The 19,656-nt window shown below is 32.1% G+C and overlaps 1 protein-coding gene across 3 annotated transcripts; it reads left to right on the top strand.

Annotated features, from left to right (window-relative positions):
* The first annotated feature begins 1,899 nt into the window (after positions 1 to 1,899).
* LOC130987267 (protein ELF4-LIKE 4) lies at positions 1,900 to 4,200 on the top strand. 3 transcript variants are annotated; one of them, XM_057910890.1, is made up of 2 exons: positions 1,900 to 2,133; positions 3,515 to 4,200. In XM_057910890.1, exon 2 carries the CDS (start codon positions 3,570 to 3,572, stop codon positions 3,921 to 3,923), a length of 354 nt encoding a protein of 117 aa, XP_057766873.1. In that variant the 5' UTR covers positions 1,900 to 2,133; positions 3,515 to 3,569; the 3' UTR covers positions 3,924 to 4,200. The 3 variants fall into 3 exon arrangements, with proteins under 3 accessions (XP_057766873.1, XP_057766874.1, XP_057766875.1); XM_057910891.1 differs by lacking the exon at positions 1,900 to 2,133 and adding an exon at positions 2,163 to 2,452; XM_057910892.1 differs by lacking the exon at positions 1,900 to 2,133 and adding an exon at positions 2,502 to 2,618.
* The last annotated feature ends 15,456 nt before the right edge of the window (positions 4,201 to 19,656 follow it).

Raw genomic sequence — 19,656 nt, 5'->3', positions numbered from 1 at the left:
TGAAGTTAGTATACTAAGAGCATTTATAATTGTCCTCTTTTTGACTTTTAATTACTATATGGAAAATTAAAAAACGTAAAAGAATTTATTATTAATAGAACGGTAAAATGAACAGTTATTCATCATTTAATCATAAAATTATGAAATAGGGCACTTGTTTAGGGACAGGGACAAAATTCATTTCATAATAGAACACTTACAAAAGCAGAGGGAGTAAATCATACTCCCTCCGTCCACCAAAAATATGCCACAATTTCCTTTTTCGTCCGTCCACAAAAAATATGCCACATCCATTTTTAGTAGTAGGGTCCACACCATTCCACTCACATTTAAAGTGGGACCCTTACTCCACTACCAACTTCACTCACATTTTATTAAAACCCGTGCGAAAGTAAAGTGCATATTTTTGGTGGACGGAGGAAGTATGTTTGTTTAGATTGTACTCCTTTCGTCCCACCGCAAAGTATAGATACAAATGTTAAGAAAATACACAATGTTAAGAAAATACATAATTTATGATAAAATAAGAGAAAGAAAATATTTATTTAGGGTTTATTTGTCAAAAAAAAAAAAATAGAAAAGAGAAATGCAGATATTCATTTTTAAGTGGAAAAATAGAGATAATTATTTGTGGGTTATAATAACATTTGATTTAAATAATGAGTTATGTGAAAATATTTGTTATGTATTGATTTTCTATTTTAGTAAGAGCATCCCCCGTGGGAGGCTCTATAAAATGGCTCTATAAGGTGGTCCACACCTTATAAAGCCCATGTCTAGTGCATTGACTCTATAAAGGGGCTTTATAATCTTCATTTGCATTTTATCTCATTTTAACTCTTCAAATTTAAAATCCAACATTTCATTAAAATTAAATACCAATACTACATTAATTAAAAATAAAGTAACATACTTAAAATAAAATCCAATAGTTAAAATGGTGTGTATGGAGATTTGGAATAAAAATGGTATATGAAATGAAGTACTTAGAAATTAAGTGGTATTTACAGACGAAAATAAAATAATATTAAAAAAAAGGCAAAGGTGTCGTTCATCAATGACATTCTACCAAAAAAAATTTAAAAATTATTTTTTTGAAAATTGGATAGTTGCAACCATTATTTATTTATTTTATTATTATTTTTTTAATTCGGCGCTGCAAACTCGCCTCACATAAATTGTCCACCGCATCAACGCACCTCCTCTCTCCTCTCCCCGCTTCGATTTCCTCCAGGTGCGCCCGCGTGCGTGGGGGGCTTGTTGAGCCCGAATCAATTTGGCTCGATGAGCCCCACTAGAGGTGCTCTAAGTAATTTATTTAAATAGGGCGTCCAAATAATAAAACGTAGTTTATTGAATTTCGACGATGGGAGTATTTTTTTTATTGTTTCTAAATCGCATGTGCAGTGTCTGAATTTCCATTTCTTAAATTCATTTCGTGTGTTGTATCAATATCCATTTATTAAAAAAAATCTTAATAATTGTTAGTAATTTTAAGCAAATGTGTTTTTATACAGCATTTAGGTGTAACATATAAAATATATAAAATTAATTAGAGTATAAAATTCGTAGATCATATTCAAGTTAAATATTAAGGTAAATATTGAATAATGAACCGCGCTAAAAGAGTTGGAGTAATTTGAGAACGAAGTATATGAATAGTTAATTCGAAGGAAACAATGTTAGAGAGAAAAGTTGAATTTGTAAAAATAAATTCAATAATGAATATGACAGTAGCCATACATATTTTCCATAATGGGGATGCATTCCTTATTAAATTTCTAAGCCATGAGCCATCCAATCAATAGTACTGAGCTTTAAACGTATTACTAATAAATAAAATATACATGTAGTAAGTGGTATATATAAATAAATAAATAAATAAAAGACAGGTGGAGAAGCAAGAGTTGAGGAAAGTGAATTTGAGATGAAAGAAAAATAGTACTGCTTTACATAGTATTGTATACTATTTAGACAGAGTGAGGGTGGGTCGGAGCCTGACTGTCATATCTACATATTCTCCCTCTTTCTCTCTCTCGCTCCCCTCCGAGATTCGATTCATTCATCGCCGCCGATCTTTCCAACTCCTCTTCTTCTCTCCTCCTCCGTTTATAATGTTCCCAGTTTTCCAAGGTACGTCAAAACGAATACACACACATACATATATATAGCTGCACATATATAATAAGTATATTTCATCTTCACAAAATTCTCTCCTTCTTCTTCTTCTTTCTCTAGATAATGTTTCTTTCTTCTTTTTAAATTTCTTCCTCCAGCTTCCTAGGTTTCCGCGATTCTTGATTCTTGAAAATTCGCTACCAGAAAAAATATATATATTTTTATCCTCCATTATATTTCTGGTTGTCTAGTTTTCTGAAGTGGAGTGATGGAATTCTGTGAGACACTTGAGTTTCTTCTTTTCTTTTAGGAGAAAAAGGGAGAAAAAAAAAAGGTTGAAGATCTTAATGGGGTGTTGTTATTTGATTAAAAACGAGTATAATTTATTCTTGAATAGGCGTGCGACCATAATGGTTTTATTTTTGTTCACTTGTGTGTTTCCATTTAAAGGAATTGGGGTTTGGATTCAACGCCCTTCTGCGACTGAAAAATCTTTTGGTGTACGGTTCCAACACTTGAATTTCCCATTCGTCCTTTGCCTTGCTGCTTTTCTGGGACTTAATATAATCACCATTTGGTACCATAAATAGTTTAATTCTCATTTTTTCCAGACAAAAACACTGCTACAATTTATTTCAAACAAATTGCTGTTTTTGGACATCATTATTAGTATTTTGTTAAATAAAAAGAATTGTGCTTGCATTATTTCTCCATTTGGTTTCTTTGACTGTTTCTTTTTTCTTTGTTTGTGGAGATTCTTCTTTTGAAATTCTGAGCTTAAACTTTAGCTGGGTGTTTGTGAGTACATTGCAAAAAGGTTCCCTTTTCTGGAAATAGGATCTGCTTTTCCGCATCTCATCATCCCTCAAAAAATAATCATAATAATAATAATAATAATTATTATTATACTCGAACTAAAGATTTCAACAGTAGCAATAATCACAACCCCCAATCACAATCATGTTCATATTAGTAGTATTCTTATTATTGTACTAGTAAAATAGTAGTAACTAACTTGTAGAGCTAGTAATTGTACATGTTTTCAGTTTTCTTATTAATCCCTCATTTTTTGTAAAAGCAAGTACCTATGGGGAGGGGGGTGGGTGGGGTGGGCATGATATCAAGTTCAGGCCTTGTCTCATATTCCCAAATTGTCTTTAAAGAATTCAAATCTTATCATGTTTTGTCTGGGCTTTTTGTTAATATAAACAAGTACATATGGGAAGATATGATAATGGGCATTCCTCAAAAACAATAAAAACATTGAATACCACATGATTGTCTCTTCTTGTTATGTTCCTATTTCCACACAATCATCTCCTTATTCTTTATGTTTCATCATTTCTTTTTTTTGTTTCTTGATTCTTAATATCCCATATATTTCTTGTGTGTGCAGGTGTGCCTCTCTCGGGTTGAATATTATCAATTCAATTTTGGAATAGGGGAAAAAAATGGAGGGTGACACATTTTCTGGGCTTGGCAATGGCAGCAGCCAGCTTGATGGCAAGGTTATGCAGAGTTTTCAGAAAAGTTTTGTGCAAGTTCAGAATATATTGGATCAGAATAGGCTGCTGATCAATGAGATTAATCAAAACCACGAGTCGAAAATCCCAGATAATTTGAGCAGAAATGTTGGCCTAATTAGGGAGCTCAACAACAATATCAGGAGGGTTGTTGATCTCTATTCTGATCTCTCCACCTCCTTCACCAAATCAATGGATGCTTCGTCTGAAGGCGACTCAAGTGGAGTCGCCTTCAAGTCCGATGGGAAAGCCGGGCACAAGAGGCATCGGCCCGGCTCTTGATTCTTTTACAAGCTGGAGAAACAAGAATTCTTGTTGCTCTTGAGAGGTAGTAGTAAAAAAAATGAAAAAGAGAAAAAAGACCAAAAAATATGCTTAGTTTGTGTAAGTTTGTAACTCAATTTCTCACCCACTAGTTTACATATTTGCATCCTAAATTGCTTACCTACAATTTGTCATAGAAGAAAATAATAGTGGCACTAAATCTATTATTTGCTCTTGCTTTGTAACTTTCTGTACCTCTGATCTAATTGAATCAAGAATGTCTCTATTTTCTGCATCTCATGAAAGCTAGCATTGAAAATGTTGTGAGCTGTTACTTTTTGAGTTTGTCAAAAGGTTGATTATCATGAATGTATCTTTTTGTAGCTAGTTTTTCTTGATCCTTCTCTTATTTTAATTGATGTTTACTACTGCTGCTTTCTGTTGGAAGTCTTTATTCTTTTTAAATTCCTTTTATAAAATAATAAAATAGTCAGTATATTGGTTCTTTGCTTTTTAGTGAAAAAAACTGTTGAGGAATTGTATGTGGAGAACTGAACAGAAAATGGTACCAAGAAAATAAACTCACTGCAAAGATGCTCTGATATAATTGATGGAATGCAGCTTTTAGATTATCTTTTTAGTTCCCAATCACACTCCACCACAGGAACAGAATCTCAGATAAGAGATGATGATGGTCTTTTTGACCCTTTTTAAATTTTTCTTTTTTGAAATCTTTTTTATTATTTTTTGGGGGTGGGGGATGCAAATGACAAAATCTTGGATGCCACTGACAGTGAAAGAAATGAAATTTGGAGGGGGTGGGGTTTTGGATCAACAAATAGGAAATTGAGTAGTTCAAAAACAAAACACTACAGTTTGGAGAGAGAGACACACACACATATATATCATATGTGTGAACAGTGAGCCCCAACAACTTGACAAGGGCCCCAATATATGTCCTTTTTATTGGATTTGAACTCAAAACTTATTCACTCCATGCTTATCTCTTCTCTACTTATCTTCTTTTTCCCCAATTGCATTTTAAATTGTTCTTTTTATAAAAAAATATTCAAATCCCTCTTTTGAGTTTCTCAAATGTGTTAAACCATCGAGAGTTGTTTGTGTTGTTTTATTTTTAGTCATAATAATTATTTTCAATCTCAAGTAGGACATTTTGTAAAGCTTATAAGTATCAATCACAATTATATCATTAGTATGGTGGGCCATCACTTAAGTATTCATTTTGGAAAATATGCATACACTATACCGTCAATGCAGTGAATTATCAATTAAATATTCATAGAAAATGTACAAATACCCTTTAAAGCATATGTTGGCCCTTCAAAAAATATAGATGCCAAAGTATGTCTAGCCTAATCAGTTAAGGGGATCCAACTTGGCTCAAGATTTCATTTTCCTCATATTTTAAGAGCTAATTAGGCTAGACGGGGTAAAAGAAATTGACTACAAAAAAATCAGTGATAACTCTTACTTTTGTTTGGTGAATCCATGTGACTCCATCAGTTTCGAATCGAATTGACATTGCTAAAATTAAGTTGATTATTATATTACTAGAAATAAAAATTATAATTAATACAATATAATTATAGTAAATAGTTAGCCGAATATTGTATTCATAAATACTGAATAATTGAAAACACTATGAATAATTTCAACAAATACTAAATCAATATCCAAAATAATCAAAAACATTATGAATAATTCCATAAATACTAAATCAATATCCAAGCAAAAGAACAGAAATATGATGAAAAACTAAGACTCAACTAGTACAAATAAATTTAAATAAAAAAAATCAGGCAATAAAAATAATGATCATAGAAAATGTATTTACGTTAATTAAACATATGTATTTAATTTATTGACTCAATTACCAATTTAATTTAGTCTTGATGAAATATTACAATCATATTCATAATAATTTCTAACGAACAACTATAAAAGTTAATTAATAAATTTCCTATCACATTCAAGTCTCAAAATAATAAATTAACTCCAAAAGGTACATAAAGAATAAATTTCACATAGTCCACCTATCACATTTTAGGAAAAAACGAAAGTTCGGAACATTTTATGAAAAATATTAAAAGTTCAAATTTTTTTAGAAGAAATTAAAAATTCGGGACATTTTATAAAAAACGTTAAAAGTTCGCGCACATAAAACAAACCCTTAAAATTACAATAAAATAAATGCTATGTATTTCACTATTTTTAAACTATAACCTAAAACGTCAAATCATTCATTACAACATATTTCCATTTTCACACAAAACTGGAAATCTATACTAGTAATTGCATAAAGACACTGAAAACTGGAAATCTATACTAATTGGAGAAAAATGTAGCATAGATTTTAAATTGGTATAAATGCAGTATAGATTTCCAGTTTTAATGGTGATTTTATACTTTTTTTAATTAATGATTATTATATTCATAAAAAATTAAATTTAATTAAAATAATTAAAATTGCAAAAAAAAATATAACGTTGCAGAATTTGTAAACAAAAAACATTTGAAAAATAAATATAGTAACAATTTTGCTATTAATTAACATATTTTAATTAATTTAGAACTACTATTTAACATCTTGATTGTGAAGTCAAAAAGTTATTAGAATTGGCAAGATCACAAAATTTTTGGCAAAAATTACCTCATAAATCGTATATGCCAAAATAATTCCTAAGAGAAATTATCCCAGACGAATTCTTAAAAAAAAAGCATCCCAAAAAATATACTACATCTGTCCATAAAAAATAGTCCTAGTAAAAGACGAGACGGATTTTAATTAATATGGTTATTGTGTTGTGAGTGGAGGCCCACTAGTACGTGTTTATTATGAGAATTAATTGTATTGTGAGTAGAGAATATGATTGGTAGTTTTCAAAAATAAAAAGTGACTATTTTTTATGGACATTCTAAAATGACAAAAAATGATTATTTTTGTGAACGGAAAGAGTATAAAATTGTATAAAATTGATAGTTAAATATATATACAATAATGATCAATAAATTTTTTTATTAGCGTAGGTGTATAGATAGGATTGATGTAGAATAATACCATTCACTTTTGACTTGTAACTGATACACAAATACTCCAGGTACAACCGATTGCACCGTGCAACTGGTTTTTAAAATGATACTACTTCATTCAGGAAATGACACTTGAACATTTTCAACATACAAATGACATTTGAAGATCTTCAAATGTCATTTATATGTTAAAATAGTGTCATTTAAAAATCAATTGTACAGTGCAACTGATTGCACGGGAGAGTGCCCCCGACTAATATTCTCCCCATAAGTTAAGAGTTAAGCTGTTGCAATGTTGGAATCACAAATATGCACTGTATTTATAAGAAGCATTATCTTAAGAATTCTTTATTTAAATTAAGAGATTGTGAGATTTTAATTCATTATTAACTATTTATAATAAAATTGTACTCTATCCGTGCATAAAATTACAGCAATTTGGTTCGTTCACATATTTTATTGTAACATTTGGTAAATTTGATGTTGTAGATAAAATGTTTTATCATTAGTATTCATTCTCGTTCATAAAAAATAGTGGAATACATATTTCTGTCTCATTTTTTTCATTCTTTTCACACCTTTTCTTACTTAGAAAATTTTTATCGGACAAAAAAAAGATCTTGAAAATCCCTTTTTCCACATTTTCACTCCAAATCATAATAATATTATCACAAGTTATAGATAGGGATAACAATAATAACCGTGTAGGTGTATCAATCCCTAATGGGCCGAGTATGGAGGTGAAATTTTAGGGAGGGTACAAAAATTAAACCCGTGCTGAATTCGGGGATATAGATATCCGCCTCGATTATACTTTATATAATTAATATAAATATTTTTATTAAATTTATGCAATTTTCAAATGACGTATAGTTTTTATTAGAAGATATATTTGAATTTTTATTCGGGATATAGTTTTTATTACTCCATCCGTCCCGCCAAAGTTGAGACGTATCTTTTCAACACGGAAGTTAAGGAAATACTCCCTCCCTCCCAACTTTTAGTATCCAACTTTCCTTTTTTGGTCGTCCCACATTTTAGTATCCATTTCTATTTTTGATAAAAGTAAGTGGGGCCCTTACTCCACTTTAATTATTTTAACTCTCACATAAAATGTGGGACCCTTATTCCACTCACAACACATCAATCACTTTATTAAAACCCGTGTCGTTCTCAATTGGATACCAAAAGCCGGGACGGAGGAAGTAGTATTTAGTTATTTAAGTAGTATGTTTATAGATTTGTGGTTAAGTCATTATCTATATGATTAATGATTTTGAATTATTTTTAAGTCAAAAAAATTAAATTTAATAATCTGAAATTTATTTTTTATTTTTGAATTTTTAATTATATGTGTAATTAATTATTAAAAAAATAAAAATAATTAAACCCTCCCCCCCAATGAACACCCTGAACTGTCTTTCTCCTCTCACCCCACCGTCACATAACCCCGCCGCCGCCAACCTGCTACACCGCGGCACCTTCTTCTCTTCCTCTCTTCTCGGACTGAAATCAAGATCAAGACCAAGCCCTTCTCCTTCACGCCCCTCCCTCTCCCTCTGTCTTCTTAGATTAAGACCAACATTGGCAACCATCGATTTAAACTAAGAACCAGATGAAATCCGAATCACCGTCACCGACCCCCACCATTACAGAACCTCTAACATAGGGATTTCAAGAAAGGGAATTACAAAATCCCCAAATAAGAATTTAAAAACCCACGTAGGAAAACCTTCAAATCTCCGGCGAAAATCGCCGTCACTGACCCCACCATTGACTTCCTCTCTCTGTCTCACCCTTAACAAAGAAAACTCACAAAATTCCTCATCTATTCGGTGGGACGGAGGCAGTATTAAATTTATACTCCCTCCGTCCACCAATTAAAGCCCCATTTGAGTGTCGGCGCGGAAACTAAGAAAGCTGAAAAAGGTGGTGTAAAAGTGGTGTAAAAGACTAAAAGGGTAGTGTTAATATATTTTGATTACTTTTACTAATGTTTCATTAGCTATTTGACATTATTTTAATGCTTTGACTTATTTAACAAATAAATAAATAAACTGAAAATTCAGAAAATAAATAAACTGGAAATAAATAAATAAATAAATTAAAATCTGGAAAATTATTATTTTTAGAAAATAAATAAACTGGAAATAAATAAATAAATAAACTGAAAATTTGAAAATAAATGAATAAACAAACTGAAAATTCAGAAAATAAATAAACTGGAAATAAATAAATAAACTGAAAATTTGAAAATAAATAAATAAATAAATAAACTGAAATTCAGAAAATAAATAAACTGGAATTAAATAAATAAATAAACTGAAAATTCAAAAATAAATAAATAAATTAATTAAAATCTGGAAAATTATTATTTTTAGAAAATAAATAAACTGGAAATAAATAAATAAATAAATAAACTGAAATTTTGAAAATAAATGAATAAACAAACTGAAAATTCAGAAAATAAATAAACTGGAAATAAATAAATAAATAAATAAACTGAAAATTTGAAAATAAATAAATAAATAAACTGTAAATTTGAAAATAAATAAATAAATAAACTGAAATTCAAAAAATAAATAAACCGGAATTAAATAAATAAATAAACTGAAAATTCGAAAATAAATAAATAAATTAATTAAAATCTGGAAAATTATTTTTTTTAGAAAATAAATAAACTGGAATTAAATAAATAAATAAACTGAAAATTCGAAAATAAATAAATAAATTAATTAAAATCTGGAAAATTATTATTTTTAGAAAATAAATAAACTGGAAATAAATAAATAAATAAACTGAAAATTCGAAAATAAATGAATAAACAAACTGAAAATTTAGAAAATAAATAAACTGGAAATAAATAAATAAATAAACTGAAAATTCATAAAATAAATAAAATGGAATTAAATAAATAAATAAACTGAAAATTCGAAAATAAGTAAATAAACTGAAAATTCAGAAATTAAATAAGCTTGAAATAAATAAATAATTAAACTTAAAATTTGAAAATAAATAAACTGGAAATAAATAAATAAATAAACTGAAAATTTGAAAATAAATAAAAAATAAATAAAATGGAAATAAATAAATGAATAAATAAACTGGAATTAAAATATTCAGAAGATAAATAAATAAACTGAAAACTGAAAAATAAATAAACTGGAAATAAATAAATAAACTGAAAATTTGAAAATAAATAAACTGAAAATAAATAAATGAATAAATAAACTGGAATTAAAATTTTCAGAAAATAAATAAATAAATAAACTGAAAATTGAAAAATAAATAAACTGAAAATTCGAAAATAAATAAACTAAAAATTCAGAAAATAAATAAACTGGATTTAAAATTTTCAGAAAATAAATAAATAAATAAACTGAAAACTGGAAAATAAATTTTTTAGACAAAGGGTAGTAATTTAAAGTAAAGAGAGAGGGTAAAAGGGTACAAAAAGCACAATAGGGCTTTAATTGGTGGACAAAAATTTAAGGGCAAGTAGGGCTTTAATTGGTGGACGGAGGGAGTAGTTTGTTTGTGATGTTGAATGATACTATTATTTATTTCAAATTTTTATAATTTTGATGGAATGGATAGAATGATAATTATAGTTTGTTTGTGATGTTGAATGATACTATTATTTATTTCAAGTTTTTATAATTTTGAAGGAATGGATAAAATGCTTATCGTATAGGAAAATCTTACAAAATAGATAAATAAATAAATTGGTAGGTACCCGAGTGATGAGGACTGGAATACTCATCAGCGCTGTGCTTAAGTGCAGGTTTGCAGAGCCAACCTGCCAGAACCAGAGCTTGCCTTGCTAGAGCGCAGAGCTACCGCCCTGCCAGAACCAGAGCTAGCCTTGTCAAAGCGCAGTGCTATCGCCCTGCCAGAACCAGAGCTAGCCTTGCCAGAGCGCAGAGCTACCGCCATGCCAGAACCAGAGCTACCCGCCTTGCCAGAGTGCAGAGCTACCAGAGACAACATAGCAGAGCAGATCTACCAGAGACAACCTGCCAGAGTGAAGCGTTTCCAGAGCCAGTCTTGTCGAGAGCCAACTTTACCACCAAGTTGGGCTTCATGGGCTTTAGGGTTAGGCCCAATTAGTTATCTATAAACAGAAGGTTTAGCATTAGCATTGGGGAGCATGATTTATTTCTGAGCAATACTTGTAAAATGTAATTATCTCAAAGTATAATGGAAGAACTTGAAGATCTCCCGTGAACATAGGTCTTAATGACCAAACCACGTAAGTCTGTGTCTCGTTTATGATTTTATTATTGGGTGTAATTATTTGCTCTATCACCGAGGGGTACCCTTCTTCCACTGGGTAATCCCCGCCCCCAACCTATCCCAATTTAAATGGGTATAAAGGCGGAGATGTGGGTAAACTTTTGTGATAGGTATGGGGGTGGGAAAGTAATGTCCACCTCGAACCCGCCACGTTATCATCTATAGTTATAGGTAGGGATGTCAAAAAAGCCCGAAACCGACGGGTCGACCCGAATAGATCGATAAAAAAGATGGGTTAGGGCTGAAAATTGTTAGCCCGAATGGCCTGAACCGAAAATAGCCCGAGCCCGATAGGGTTGGCCCGAAAATCAAGTGGGTTGGCCCGATTAACCGAACACTTTCTTAATAATTGATTTCTAAACTTTAATACTTTACTTTTTAATTTGATAATAACATTTTGATGCTTGTATAATATGTGTTGATTTTTTCTGACGATTAATAATAAATATTTATGATATAAAAGTCCAAGAAAGATAGTAATTTATGTTATATGTATATACAATTTTTATCGGAAACAAAGTTAAAATTAGATATTATATAAATTTACATTAAAATAACACTAATTTTTGTATCTAAAATAAGGCGAAATGTTTTGCTTTAAAAAGCACAACATATTTTTATTACAATAATATGATTATCCATATAAAAAAATTATACATATAAAAAAATCATAAATTTGTGGGCCCGAACGGGCTAGCCCGAAACTGAGTGGGTTAGGGTTAAGGTCGAAAAATTTTAGCCCGAAAAATAAAAAAAACCGACTAGCCCGAACCGAAAATGGCCCGAAACCGAATGGGTTGGCCCGAAACCGAGTGGGTTGGCCCGATTGACATCCCTAGTTATAGGCGTGATAATATTTTTCCATATTGTATATTATCATCTTTCAATTTTACCCTAAAAATATCTCTCTATCGTTTTCGGTCTGTCTCTTACTTTTATCTCTTCCACTCTCTCTCTCTCTCTCTCTCTATATATATATATATATATATATATATATAGGGGAGGGCTACGATAAAAACACTTCTTAAAATATAAATATAAACGTTTTTTAATGTACGAATTTTATCCAACAGGATTACGAATTCATCAAACATGGTTACGAATTGTGAAAAATAATTTTTTGCTACCTTTGGGATTCGAACCCAGGATCACGAATTCATCCAACAAGGTTACGAATCAACCGTAGATCTTGATGATCTAAGGGCTGAAAATTATTTATATTTTATATTCTAAGAAGTGTTTTTATTTTAGCCCTCCCCTATATATATATATATATATATATATATATATATATAATATTTTCATATATTTTTCCATAAAAAAGAATAGGAGATAAAAACGTGGGGACCACTAAAGTATGATAAACTTTTCTCATAATTTTTTCACCGTATATTCTAATGATAAACTTGCAACCAAAGAAAACACGTCCTAATATGAAATAAGTGGTTAGGTTGAACTAAGTGTGTTTGTCAGTGGTGTTTTTTTATTTAAATTAATAAAAAGATATTTATAGGGACAACAAATAAGGAGCAATGTATTAAAAATTAAAGTATCATACTTTTGGTATACACTAAAAATGACAAAAATATCATAGTTTTGATGGACAGAAAGAGTATTTGTCATTGTAATTTTATCTTTTCTATATGATTAATGAGTTAGTATTTTTTTAATGAAATAACAAATAATTTTTAAAATTATGTGGCGGTGGATTCGATCGAATATGAGGTTGCTGCTGAAATAGAAATTTTATTAAAAGAAAAAGAGAGCACCGATGCTAACAAAGGATCGGAACACAAAAAACCGACTAAAAGCAAAACAAAAACCGTGTAAAAACCCCCACAAAGAACCGCGGGAAGTCGAAAACAAAGGAAACGAAAGCTAAGAAGAAAAAATTAAAAAAGCATCCTCGTCCCCAACATCTTCATCATCCAGTAAATCACCCTATTTTTTTCTTTTTGGCCACCGCCGACATAGCTCGGGCAGCATCGGAAGAGGAGTGAATCACAAAGTTTTGCAGAATCGCTCCTCCAGATTGAGCATGTTGTACTTTATTCAAGAACTCTACCGGCACCGGAGAGTTAAGAACGGCCTCTTGCAAAACACCAGTAGCCCGGCCAGCTTTTAAAGCATGGCCATGCTCTATAATACGTCGGAGGCGGTGCTTGATAGAGGAATCAGGAACCTTCCCCTTCTTTTTAGCTCCCTTCGGTCGCCCTCGTCCGCGAGATATGGGAGGATCCACCGGCAACTCCTTCTCTGGAGTCACCACACTACAACTCGGTGCGGGAGAAGTCAATTCCGAAACAATCTGCAAAGGAGGCATCCTATCTGATGGCAAAGAGCCCGTAGTTGGAGATCCCGTGTCTTCCTCCTCATCCACATCTTCATCCACATCTTCCACCACCCCCTCTTGAAACTCACATGTTTCAATCCTATCATGATTATAATCCAAATGGATCGTCCCTTTTGAAGAAGACTGCTGTTGCTCTGGAAGCTTATAATCTCCATCATTCGTCGAACTTAATATCTCAAATCTATTACCAGTGATCGGAGAAAGTCGGCCTTGATCCAAATTCGGCGGTAAACTCCGGCGAGCAGAAACATGCTGCCTAAAAAGTGGTGAGCTCGGCCTTCCCGGATCAGAATGCGCTGGGCTATGTGGCCGCTGCTGTAGCAGCATCTCGTCCCCCATAGTTCTCGCCTGAACCTCTCTAGTCGAGCTAACTCCAGAATCGAGCCGGCGATCAGGATTCTGCTGTGAAATCCTCCTTCTCGGATCAGTTCGAACCGGACTGTGAGGCAACTGCTGTTGCCGCGTCTCATCCCCAATCGCATGTTCCTCTTTATTCAATCCACCCTCAGAGTTCTCCCTAGCTTTACCCAACACCTCCGAAGCCGGCTGCCAATGCTTGTTCGTCGCCTGAACAGATGGCTGCTCAAAGCGCACAGCATCAGTCCCGTCCTTCTTCCTTCCCTGCACATCCTGATTATCCATCAAATTCCCCTTAAATCCAGCTCCCTCCCCCGGAACTTTCTTATGGCATTTATCAGGCGAGTGACCTGTTATTTTGCACCTAGAACAAAACAGAGGAATATGAGGACTTCAAACATTAATCATACTATCACTAGACTAACATACACATACCATAGAATTAGTATTTATTTTAGGGGCAAAACGGTATCTATCCATTTTGAAAGACTAAACCTAAAAAACACCTACTTTTCATAAAATATATAAACTACACATTTATGAATTTTTTCTTGAGCATTGGCGCATTTCGCACTAACGCTCGACAACTCAATTTGCAATAGTCGAGTATGTTGAGCGCATTTCTAAAAATGTTCAATCACTAATGCTCGATTGCTCGACTAGCAGCAATCAAGCATGTCGAGCGTTGATGCATTTACCATTAATGTTTGACTCTCAGTGGTTGCGAATGCCGAGCACTAGTGCATTTATCACTAATGTTCGGCGTGCATTAATCGAGCATGAACAAAGTTTGCGATTTAAGTAAGGACAATTTTATCTTTTTAAATTAAAAAATGAATAGTTTTTATAATTTTTAATAGTGAGTATTTTTCGTTCTTTTATTTTGAGAATGAATAAAAGCTACAAGTCTACAACTAAACCTTAGTTTATTTTATTATAAAAGTACACCTACCCCCTACAATTGTCCCGACGCAAATAGTTAAGTTAATTAGAACTATAAATGAATGGTTTTGGATAAAAGCTACAACTAAACCCTAGTTTATTTTATTATAAAAGTAAACCTACAATTGTTCCGACGCAAATAGTTAAGTTAATTAGAACTAAAAATGAATGCAAACCACTATCCTTTAATTAGTTTCAAATGTGTTTGGTTGAATTTAGGAGTTTCTCAAGAAAGTCTTGTGACAGAAGAATCTTGATGTAATCCATTCACAAGAAACATACGTGTTAATTATGTTTTTGGAGAAAAAAAGATTGGGAAAGAAGAGATTTTGGCCAAACCTAAACACACATAACCCACTTTACAATATAAGACATCTCTAGTCACTCTTATCTATTTTATTTTATACATTTTTTTAAATTACATAAATAAATAAAAAATTTAAAAATCGCATGACAATGAACTCGAATCTAAAACCTATCACCTACCATTAGGTCAATACATGCATACTATTTTACACATATTTTTGTAAAAGATGATACATGCTTATGCCAAAAATATCATTAATTTCATTAAGAAAACATGGGTTGGTGCATATAAATAATTTTATATTATGATTATGTGAATAAGAGCCCCAACGATTAAAATTTGATTATACAGTGTATACGATCAACTAATAACTTTATAATTTAGCAATATTCTTTCTAAGCGTGACTAATCGAAATTCGATCCGTCATTCATTCGTACAATCCACTCAAAATAATAATAATAAAAAAAGAGTGAAGAAAAGTAGTATATTTAATTATCTCTTAACTAAAGAAAAAACAAAAGTATAATGTAGTCCATTATTGTCCTGTGATTTTGTTGGTGGGACCTACCAAGGGGCTCCAAATTCCTGATCTTAGGAAAAATAATGGGGACCACATTGATGGATCGTTAAAAAATATATAGGGGGTTGTCAAATTTTCCTGCATTATTTTATACATATTTTATGTGTAGATTCATGTATATTTATCAACATATATTGTTGATTTCGCATAATCTATTGGGTGACATGATGGTTCATTTTGCCCTTATTAGGCTGAGTGCCTTTACTCTACCAAGAATAAGATCATCATTCTATTATTGATTATTTTCCAAATTACAACAACCTCGTGTCATCCCACCATAATTAATATCTAATCAAATCAGTGGGCTGGACAAATCACTTTCCACCTTCTAGTTACAACTTACAATTCAATCACAATTTTAATCTATTTCTAATCATTACTAAGTTTATTGCAATTCTGGGGTTGTCACTTCTACAACCCCTACTCCACTTGATCATGTATTTGAAGTATTTTTTTTTCACCGTATTTTTTGTAAAAAATCGTCCATTGGTTAAAAATATATTTTTGTGCAATAATTTGTAAATAACATGGTTTGGATAGATTATATTTGAAAAATTAAATACTATAATATGTTCAAATCTATAAAGATGTTAATGAGCGAGTTTTCACCGTTCACTTGTCTTAAGCTAGACATTTTTGTAAAGGAAGAGTTTTCACGGTTCACATGCTAAATAAAACATGGCATTTGCATGTGAAGTGGGAATCTACTTTTGCTCTTAACTTTTGCTTTCGGTATCATGAAGCTGTAGCAATTTGATTTAAAAGAAATTAATTTAAGAAACTTAGTTTTTAAAGAACTAGTGTTGTATCTCGTGTATATAATACTCCCTCCGTCCCACGAATCTTGACACGTTTTCCTTTTTGGGCCGTCCCACGAATCTTGACACGTTTCCTTTTTTGGTAATAATTATTACCTTCTCTCTCCTACTTTATCACCTTTATTATATTCTCTCTCCTACTTTATCACTTTTATTACCTTCTCTCTCATACTTTATCAATTTTATAGTTTATTAATTACACACTTAAAACACTAATCTACAATTCCTTAATTCCCGTGCCGAACCCAAACGCGTCAAGACTCACGGGACGGAGGGAGTACTTCACAAAATAATTATTAATGAGACTAGTGTTAACAAACAATTAAGAATATAAATCAAAATAAAAAGAAGCAAATATATTCTCTCCATCCACAAAAATTCTTCTTAATTTCTTTTTCATTTATCCATATAAACTCTTATTATTAAATTTTTCAGAAATACACCCTTGAAATTCTCATACATTTACACTTATTGTCACTAATTAACTCACATAATTAAGCCTACTAATTATCACATCTTTTTACTATCATTTATGGGGATTCTCCAGTCCACTCACCAAGTACACAACCATTTTTTCTTAAAACACATGTTCACTTTAATGAGGAAGAGTTTTGTGAATGGAGGGAGTACATGAATACCATTTCCCCTGATTACATAAAAAGATAAACTTACACAGCCCAAATGTGTAATGTAAAGGCTAATTTAATTTTGTGAAGACCAAAATAATAATTTGGCTAAGACTATCAAATAATTATGGTCTAAAATATAACATCTTAGGAAAGTATGAATACTACACCACCCATCAAGAATCAAATAATTATTTGACCATATCCTAATTAATGTAATATGTTGATTTGATAAATAAAATATTTGAACTCATTCAGGTATCTAAATTATACAGTACAAGCAATTAGTTATTTTTATTGTCTTCCAAAAAATAACTGGGTTTATTCTGTTTGGGCAACATAAATTATTGTCCTCACAAACATCTACATTTAACAAATCTAATAAAAAAATTACATTGTCAATTTAATGCTCAGCTATATTTATATTTGTACCATCCAAAAAAAAAGAGAGAACAAAAGTGGAAATAAATAAATATAAATAATGGGATTATAATTTATATTGCAAATCCAAAAATCAAACACCTTAAGCTATTAACCAACGGTTAAAAAGTTCTCTTAATATATCTAATGAGCAATTTGAATAGACTCTTCGAGGAAAATTGTTGCAACACATTTCTTTACTTTAATATATATAGACATAGATATTGATGGTATAATCATGAATCTTTTAGCTAGGTTCCTACTTCCTACAACAATAGTTGGATCCAGATACATGTGTCTTGGATATAATAATCAATTATCTTATCTCATATCACTAACTCTAATTTAATATTTTCCTCAAACCCTAATTTGATGTATTGGGACCAATTAATGATTCATGGGGCGATCAATCAATCTTCATATTTCTCTAAACCTCACCGTACTATTATTATATATGTTTTTTGTAGGATAAATATCATGAAAACTCTTTAACTATACTCATTTTATCAAAAATATCCTGAAACTTTTGAAATGTTCTCTAAACCCTCAAACTATTAGATTTTTATCAAATATATCCCGCATCTATTTTTTCGGTTACAGAAATGTGATGTGACTCACCGGATGCCACAATGTAATTTATATTCTATTTTCTTAAAAATGACATGAAAAAAACGATTTCATTTCGTACCATATTCTATCGTATTTATCCTTAATTCTAGGTTATTAGCGTGAATTTCAAACACGATATGAGTGAATTTTAAATTTCAGAGTTGATTTTTTATAAATGATATGCTATGAAATGATGTCGTTTTTACCATTGCATTTTAAAAAATAGAATATAAATTACATTGTGGCATTTGACGAGCCACATCACGTTTTTGGTGACCGGAAAATAGATGCGGGATATATTTGATAAAAACCTGATAGTTTGAGGGTTTAGAGAATATTTTAAAAGTTTTAAGGTATTTTTGATAAAGTGGATATAGTTTAAGGGTTTTCATGATATTTACCCTTTTTTGTGATACCTTGTATTTAATTAAGGGTTAAGGTGCAGATAGGCCCCTCAAGTAGAGGCCCTTAGAGCGTTTCAGTCCTCTTACTAACTGTGTGTGCAAATTGGCCCCCGAACTCAAAAAAAACGGTGCAGATCGGCCCCTCTGACTTAACACCGTTATGGGCCGTTAGTCAAAGGGGCGATCTGCACCGTTTTTTCGGAGTTCAGAGGCTAATCTGCACCTTTTAACTTTTTAATTAATTCATTTCTCTCGCTCAAAATTTGATCGTCGTTGTCGCTGATTCAAGCTCCGGCGAGGCCGGCGGAGGGCGCCACCCCTTTCTTTCTCTCTTGGGCCCTAAACCTCGGAGCTCGCTCGACTGCACACGCTTAGCGTCAAGGACGAGCCCTAATTCTCCCATTCCGTCGGACGCCGCCGCAATATCCGGTGAACCCGCCGCCTGGCTTTTCTCGATGAGGAGTCGCCTAGCTTTTCTCGATAAGGAGTCGCCTCTTTCTCTCAAATCCGGCGAAATCCGGTGATAAAGGCCGACGATGCCCGTCGCCATCTACACTATCGGCGTGCTGTTGAAGAAGGACGCCTTCAAATCAGAGACCATGGCCAACATGATCTCTATCTCGATTGGGGTCACGATCACCGTCTACGGCGAGGCGAAGTTCGATTCGTTGGGGGTGATTCTGCAATTGGGGGCGGTGACGTTCGAGGGAGAATTCGAGTTTTCATTTCGATTATGTGATTTTCAGGAGCAATGACGCCGATTTGGAATTCCCGATTTGGGGCTTGGGAACTTGATTTCATGATTTTCCTCATCTGACGGCGATTGACGCCGGAAAAGTTGGTCGGAGAAGATGAGATGTGATTTTTTTTAATGAACGGTGTGCAGATTAGCCCCCGAACTCCAAAAAGAAAAAAGGTGCAGATTAGTCCCTGAACTCCAAAAAAAACGGTGCAGATTGCCCCCTCTGACTAACGGCCCATAACGGT

Source organism: Salvia miltiorrhiza, chromosome 1, assembly GCF_028751815.1.
Source record: "Salvia miltiorrhiza cultivar Shanhuang (shh) chromosome 1, IMPLAD_Smil_shh, whole genome shotgun sequence".
NCBI classification, from domain to species: Eukaryota; Viridiplantae; Streptophyta; class Magnoliopsida; order Lamiales; family Lamiaceae; genus Salvia; species Salvia miltiorrhiza.
The sequence above is the reverse complement of the archived record's forward strand: the minus strand, read 5'-3'. Positions and strand labels throughout refer to the sequence as shown.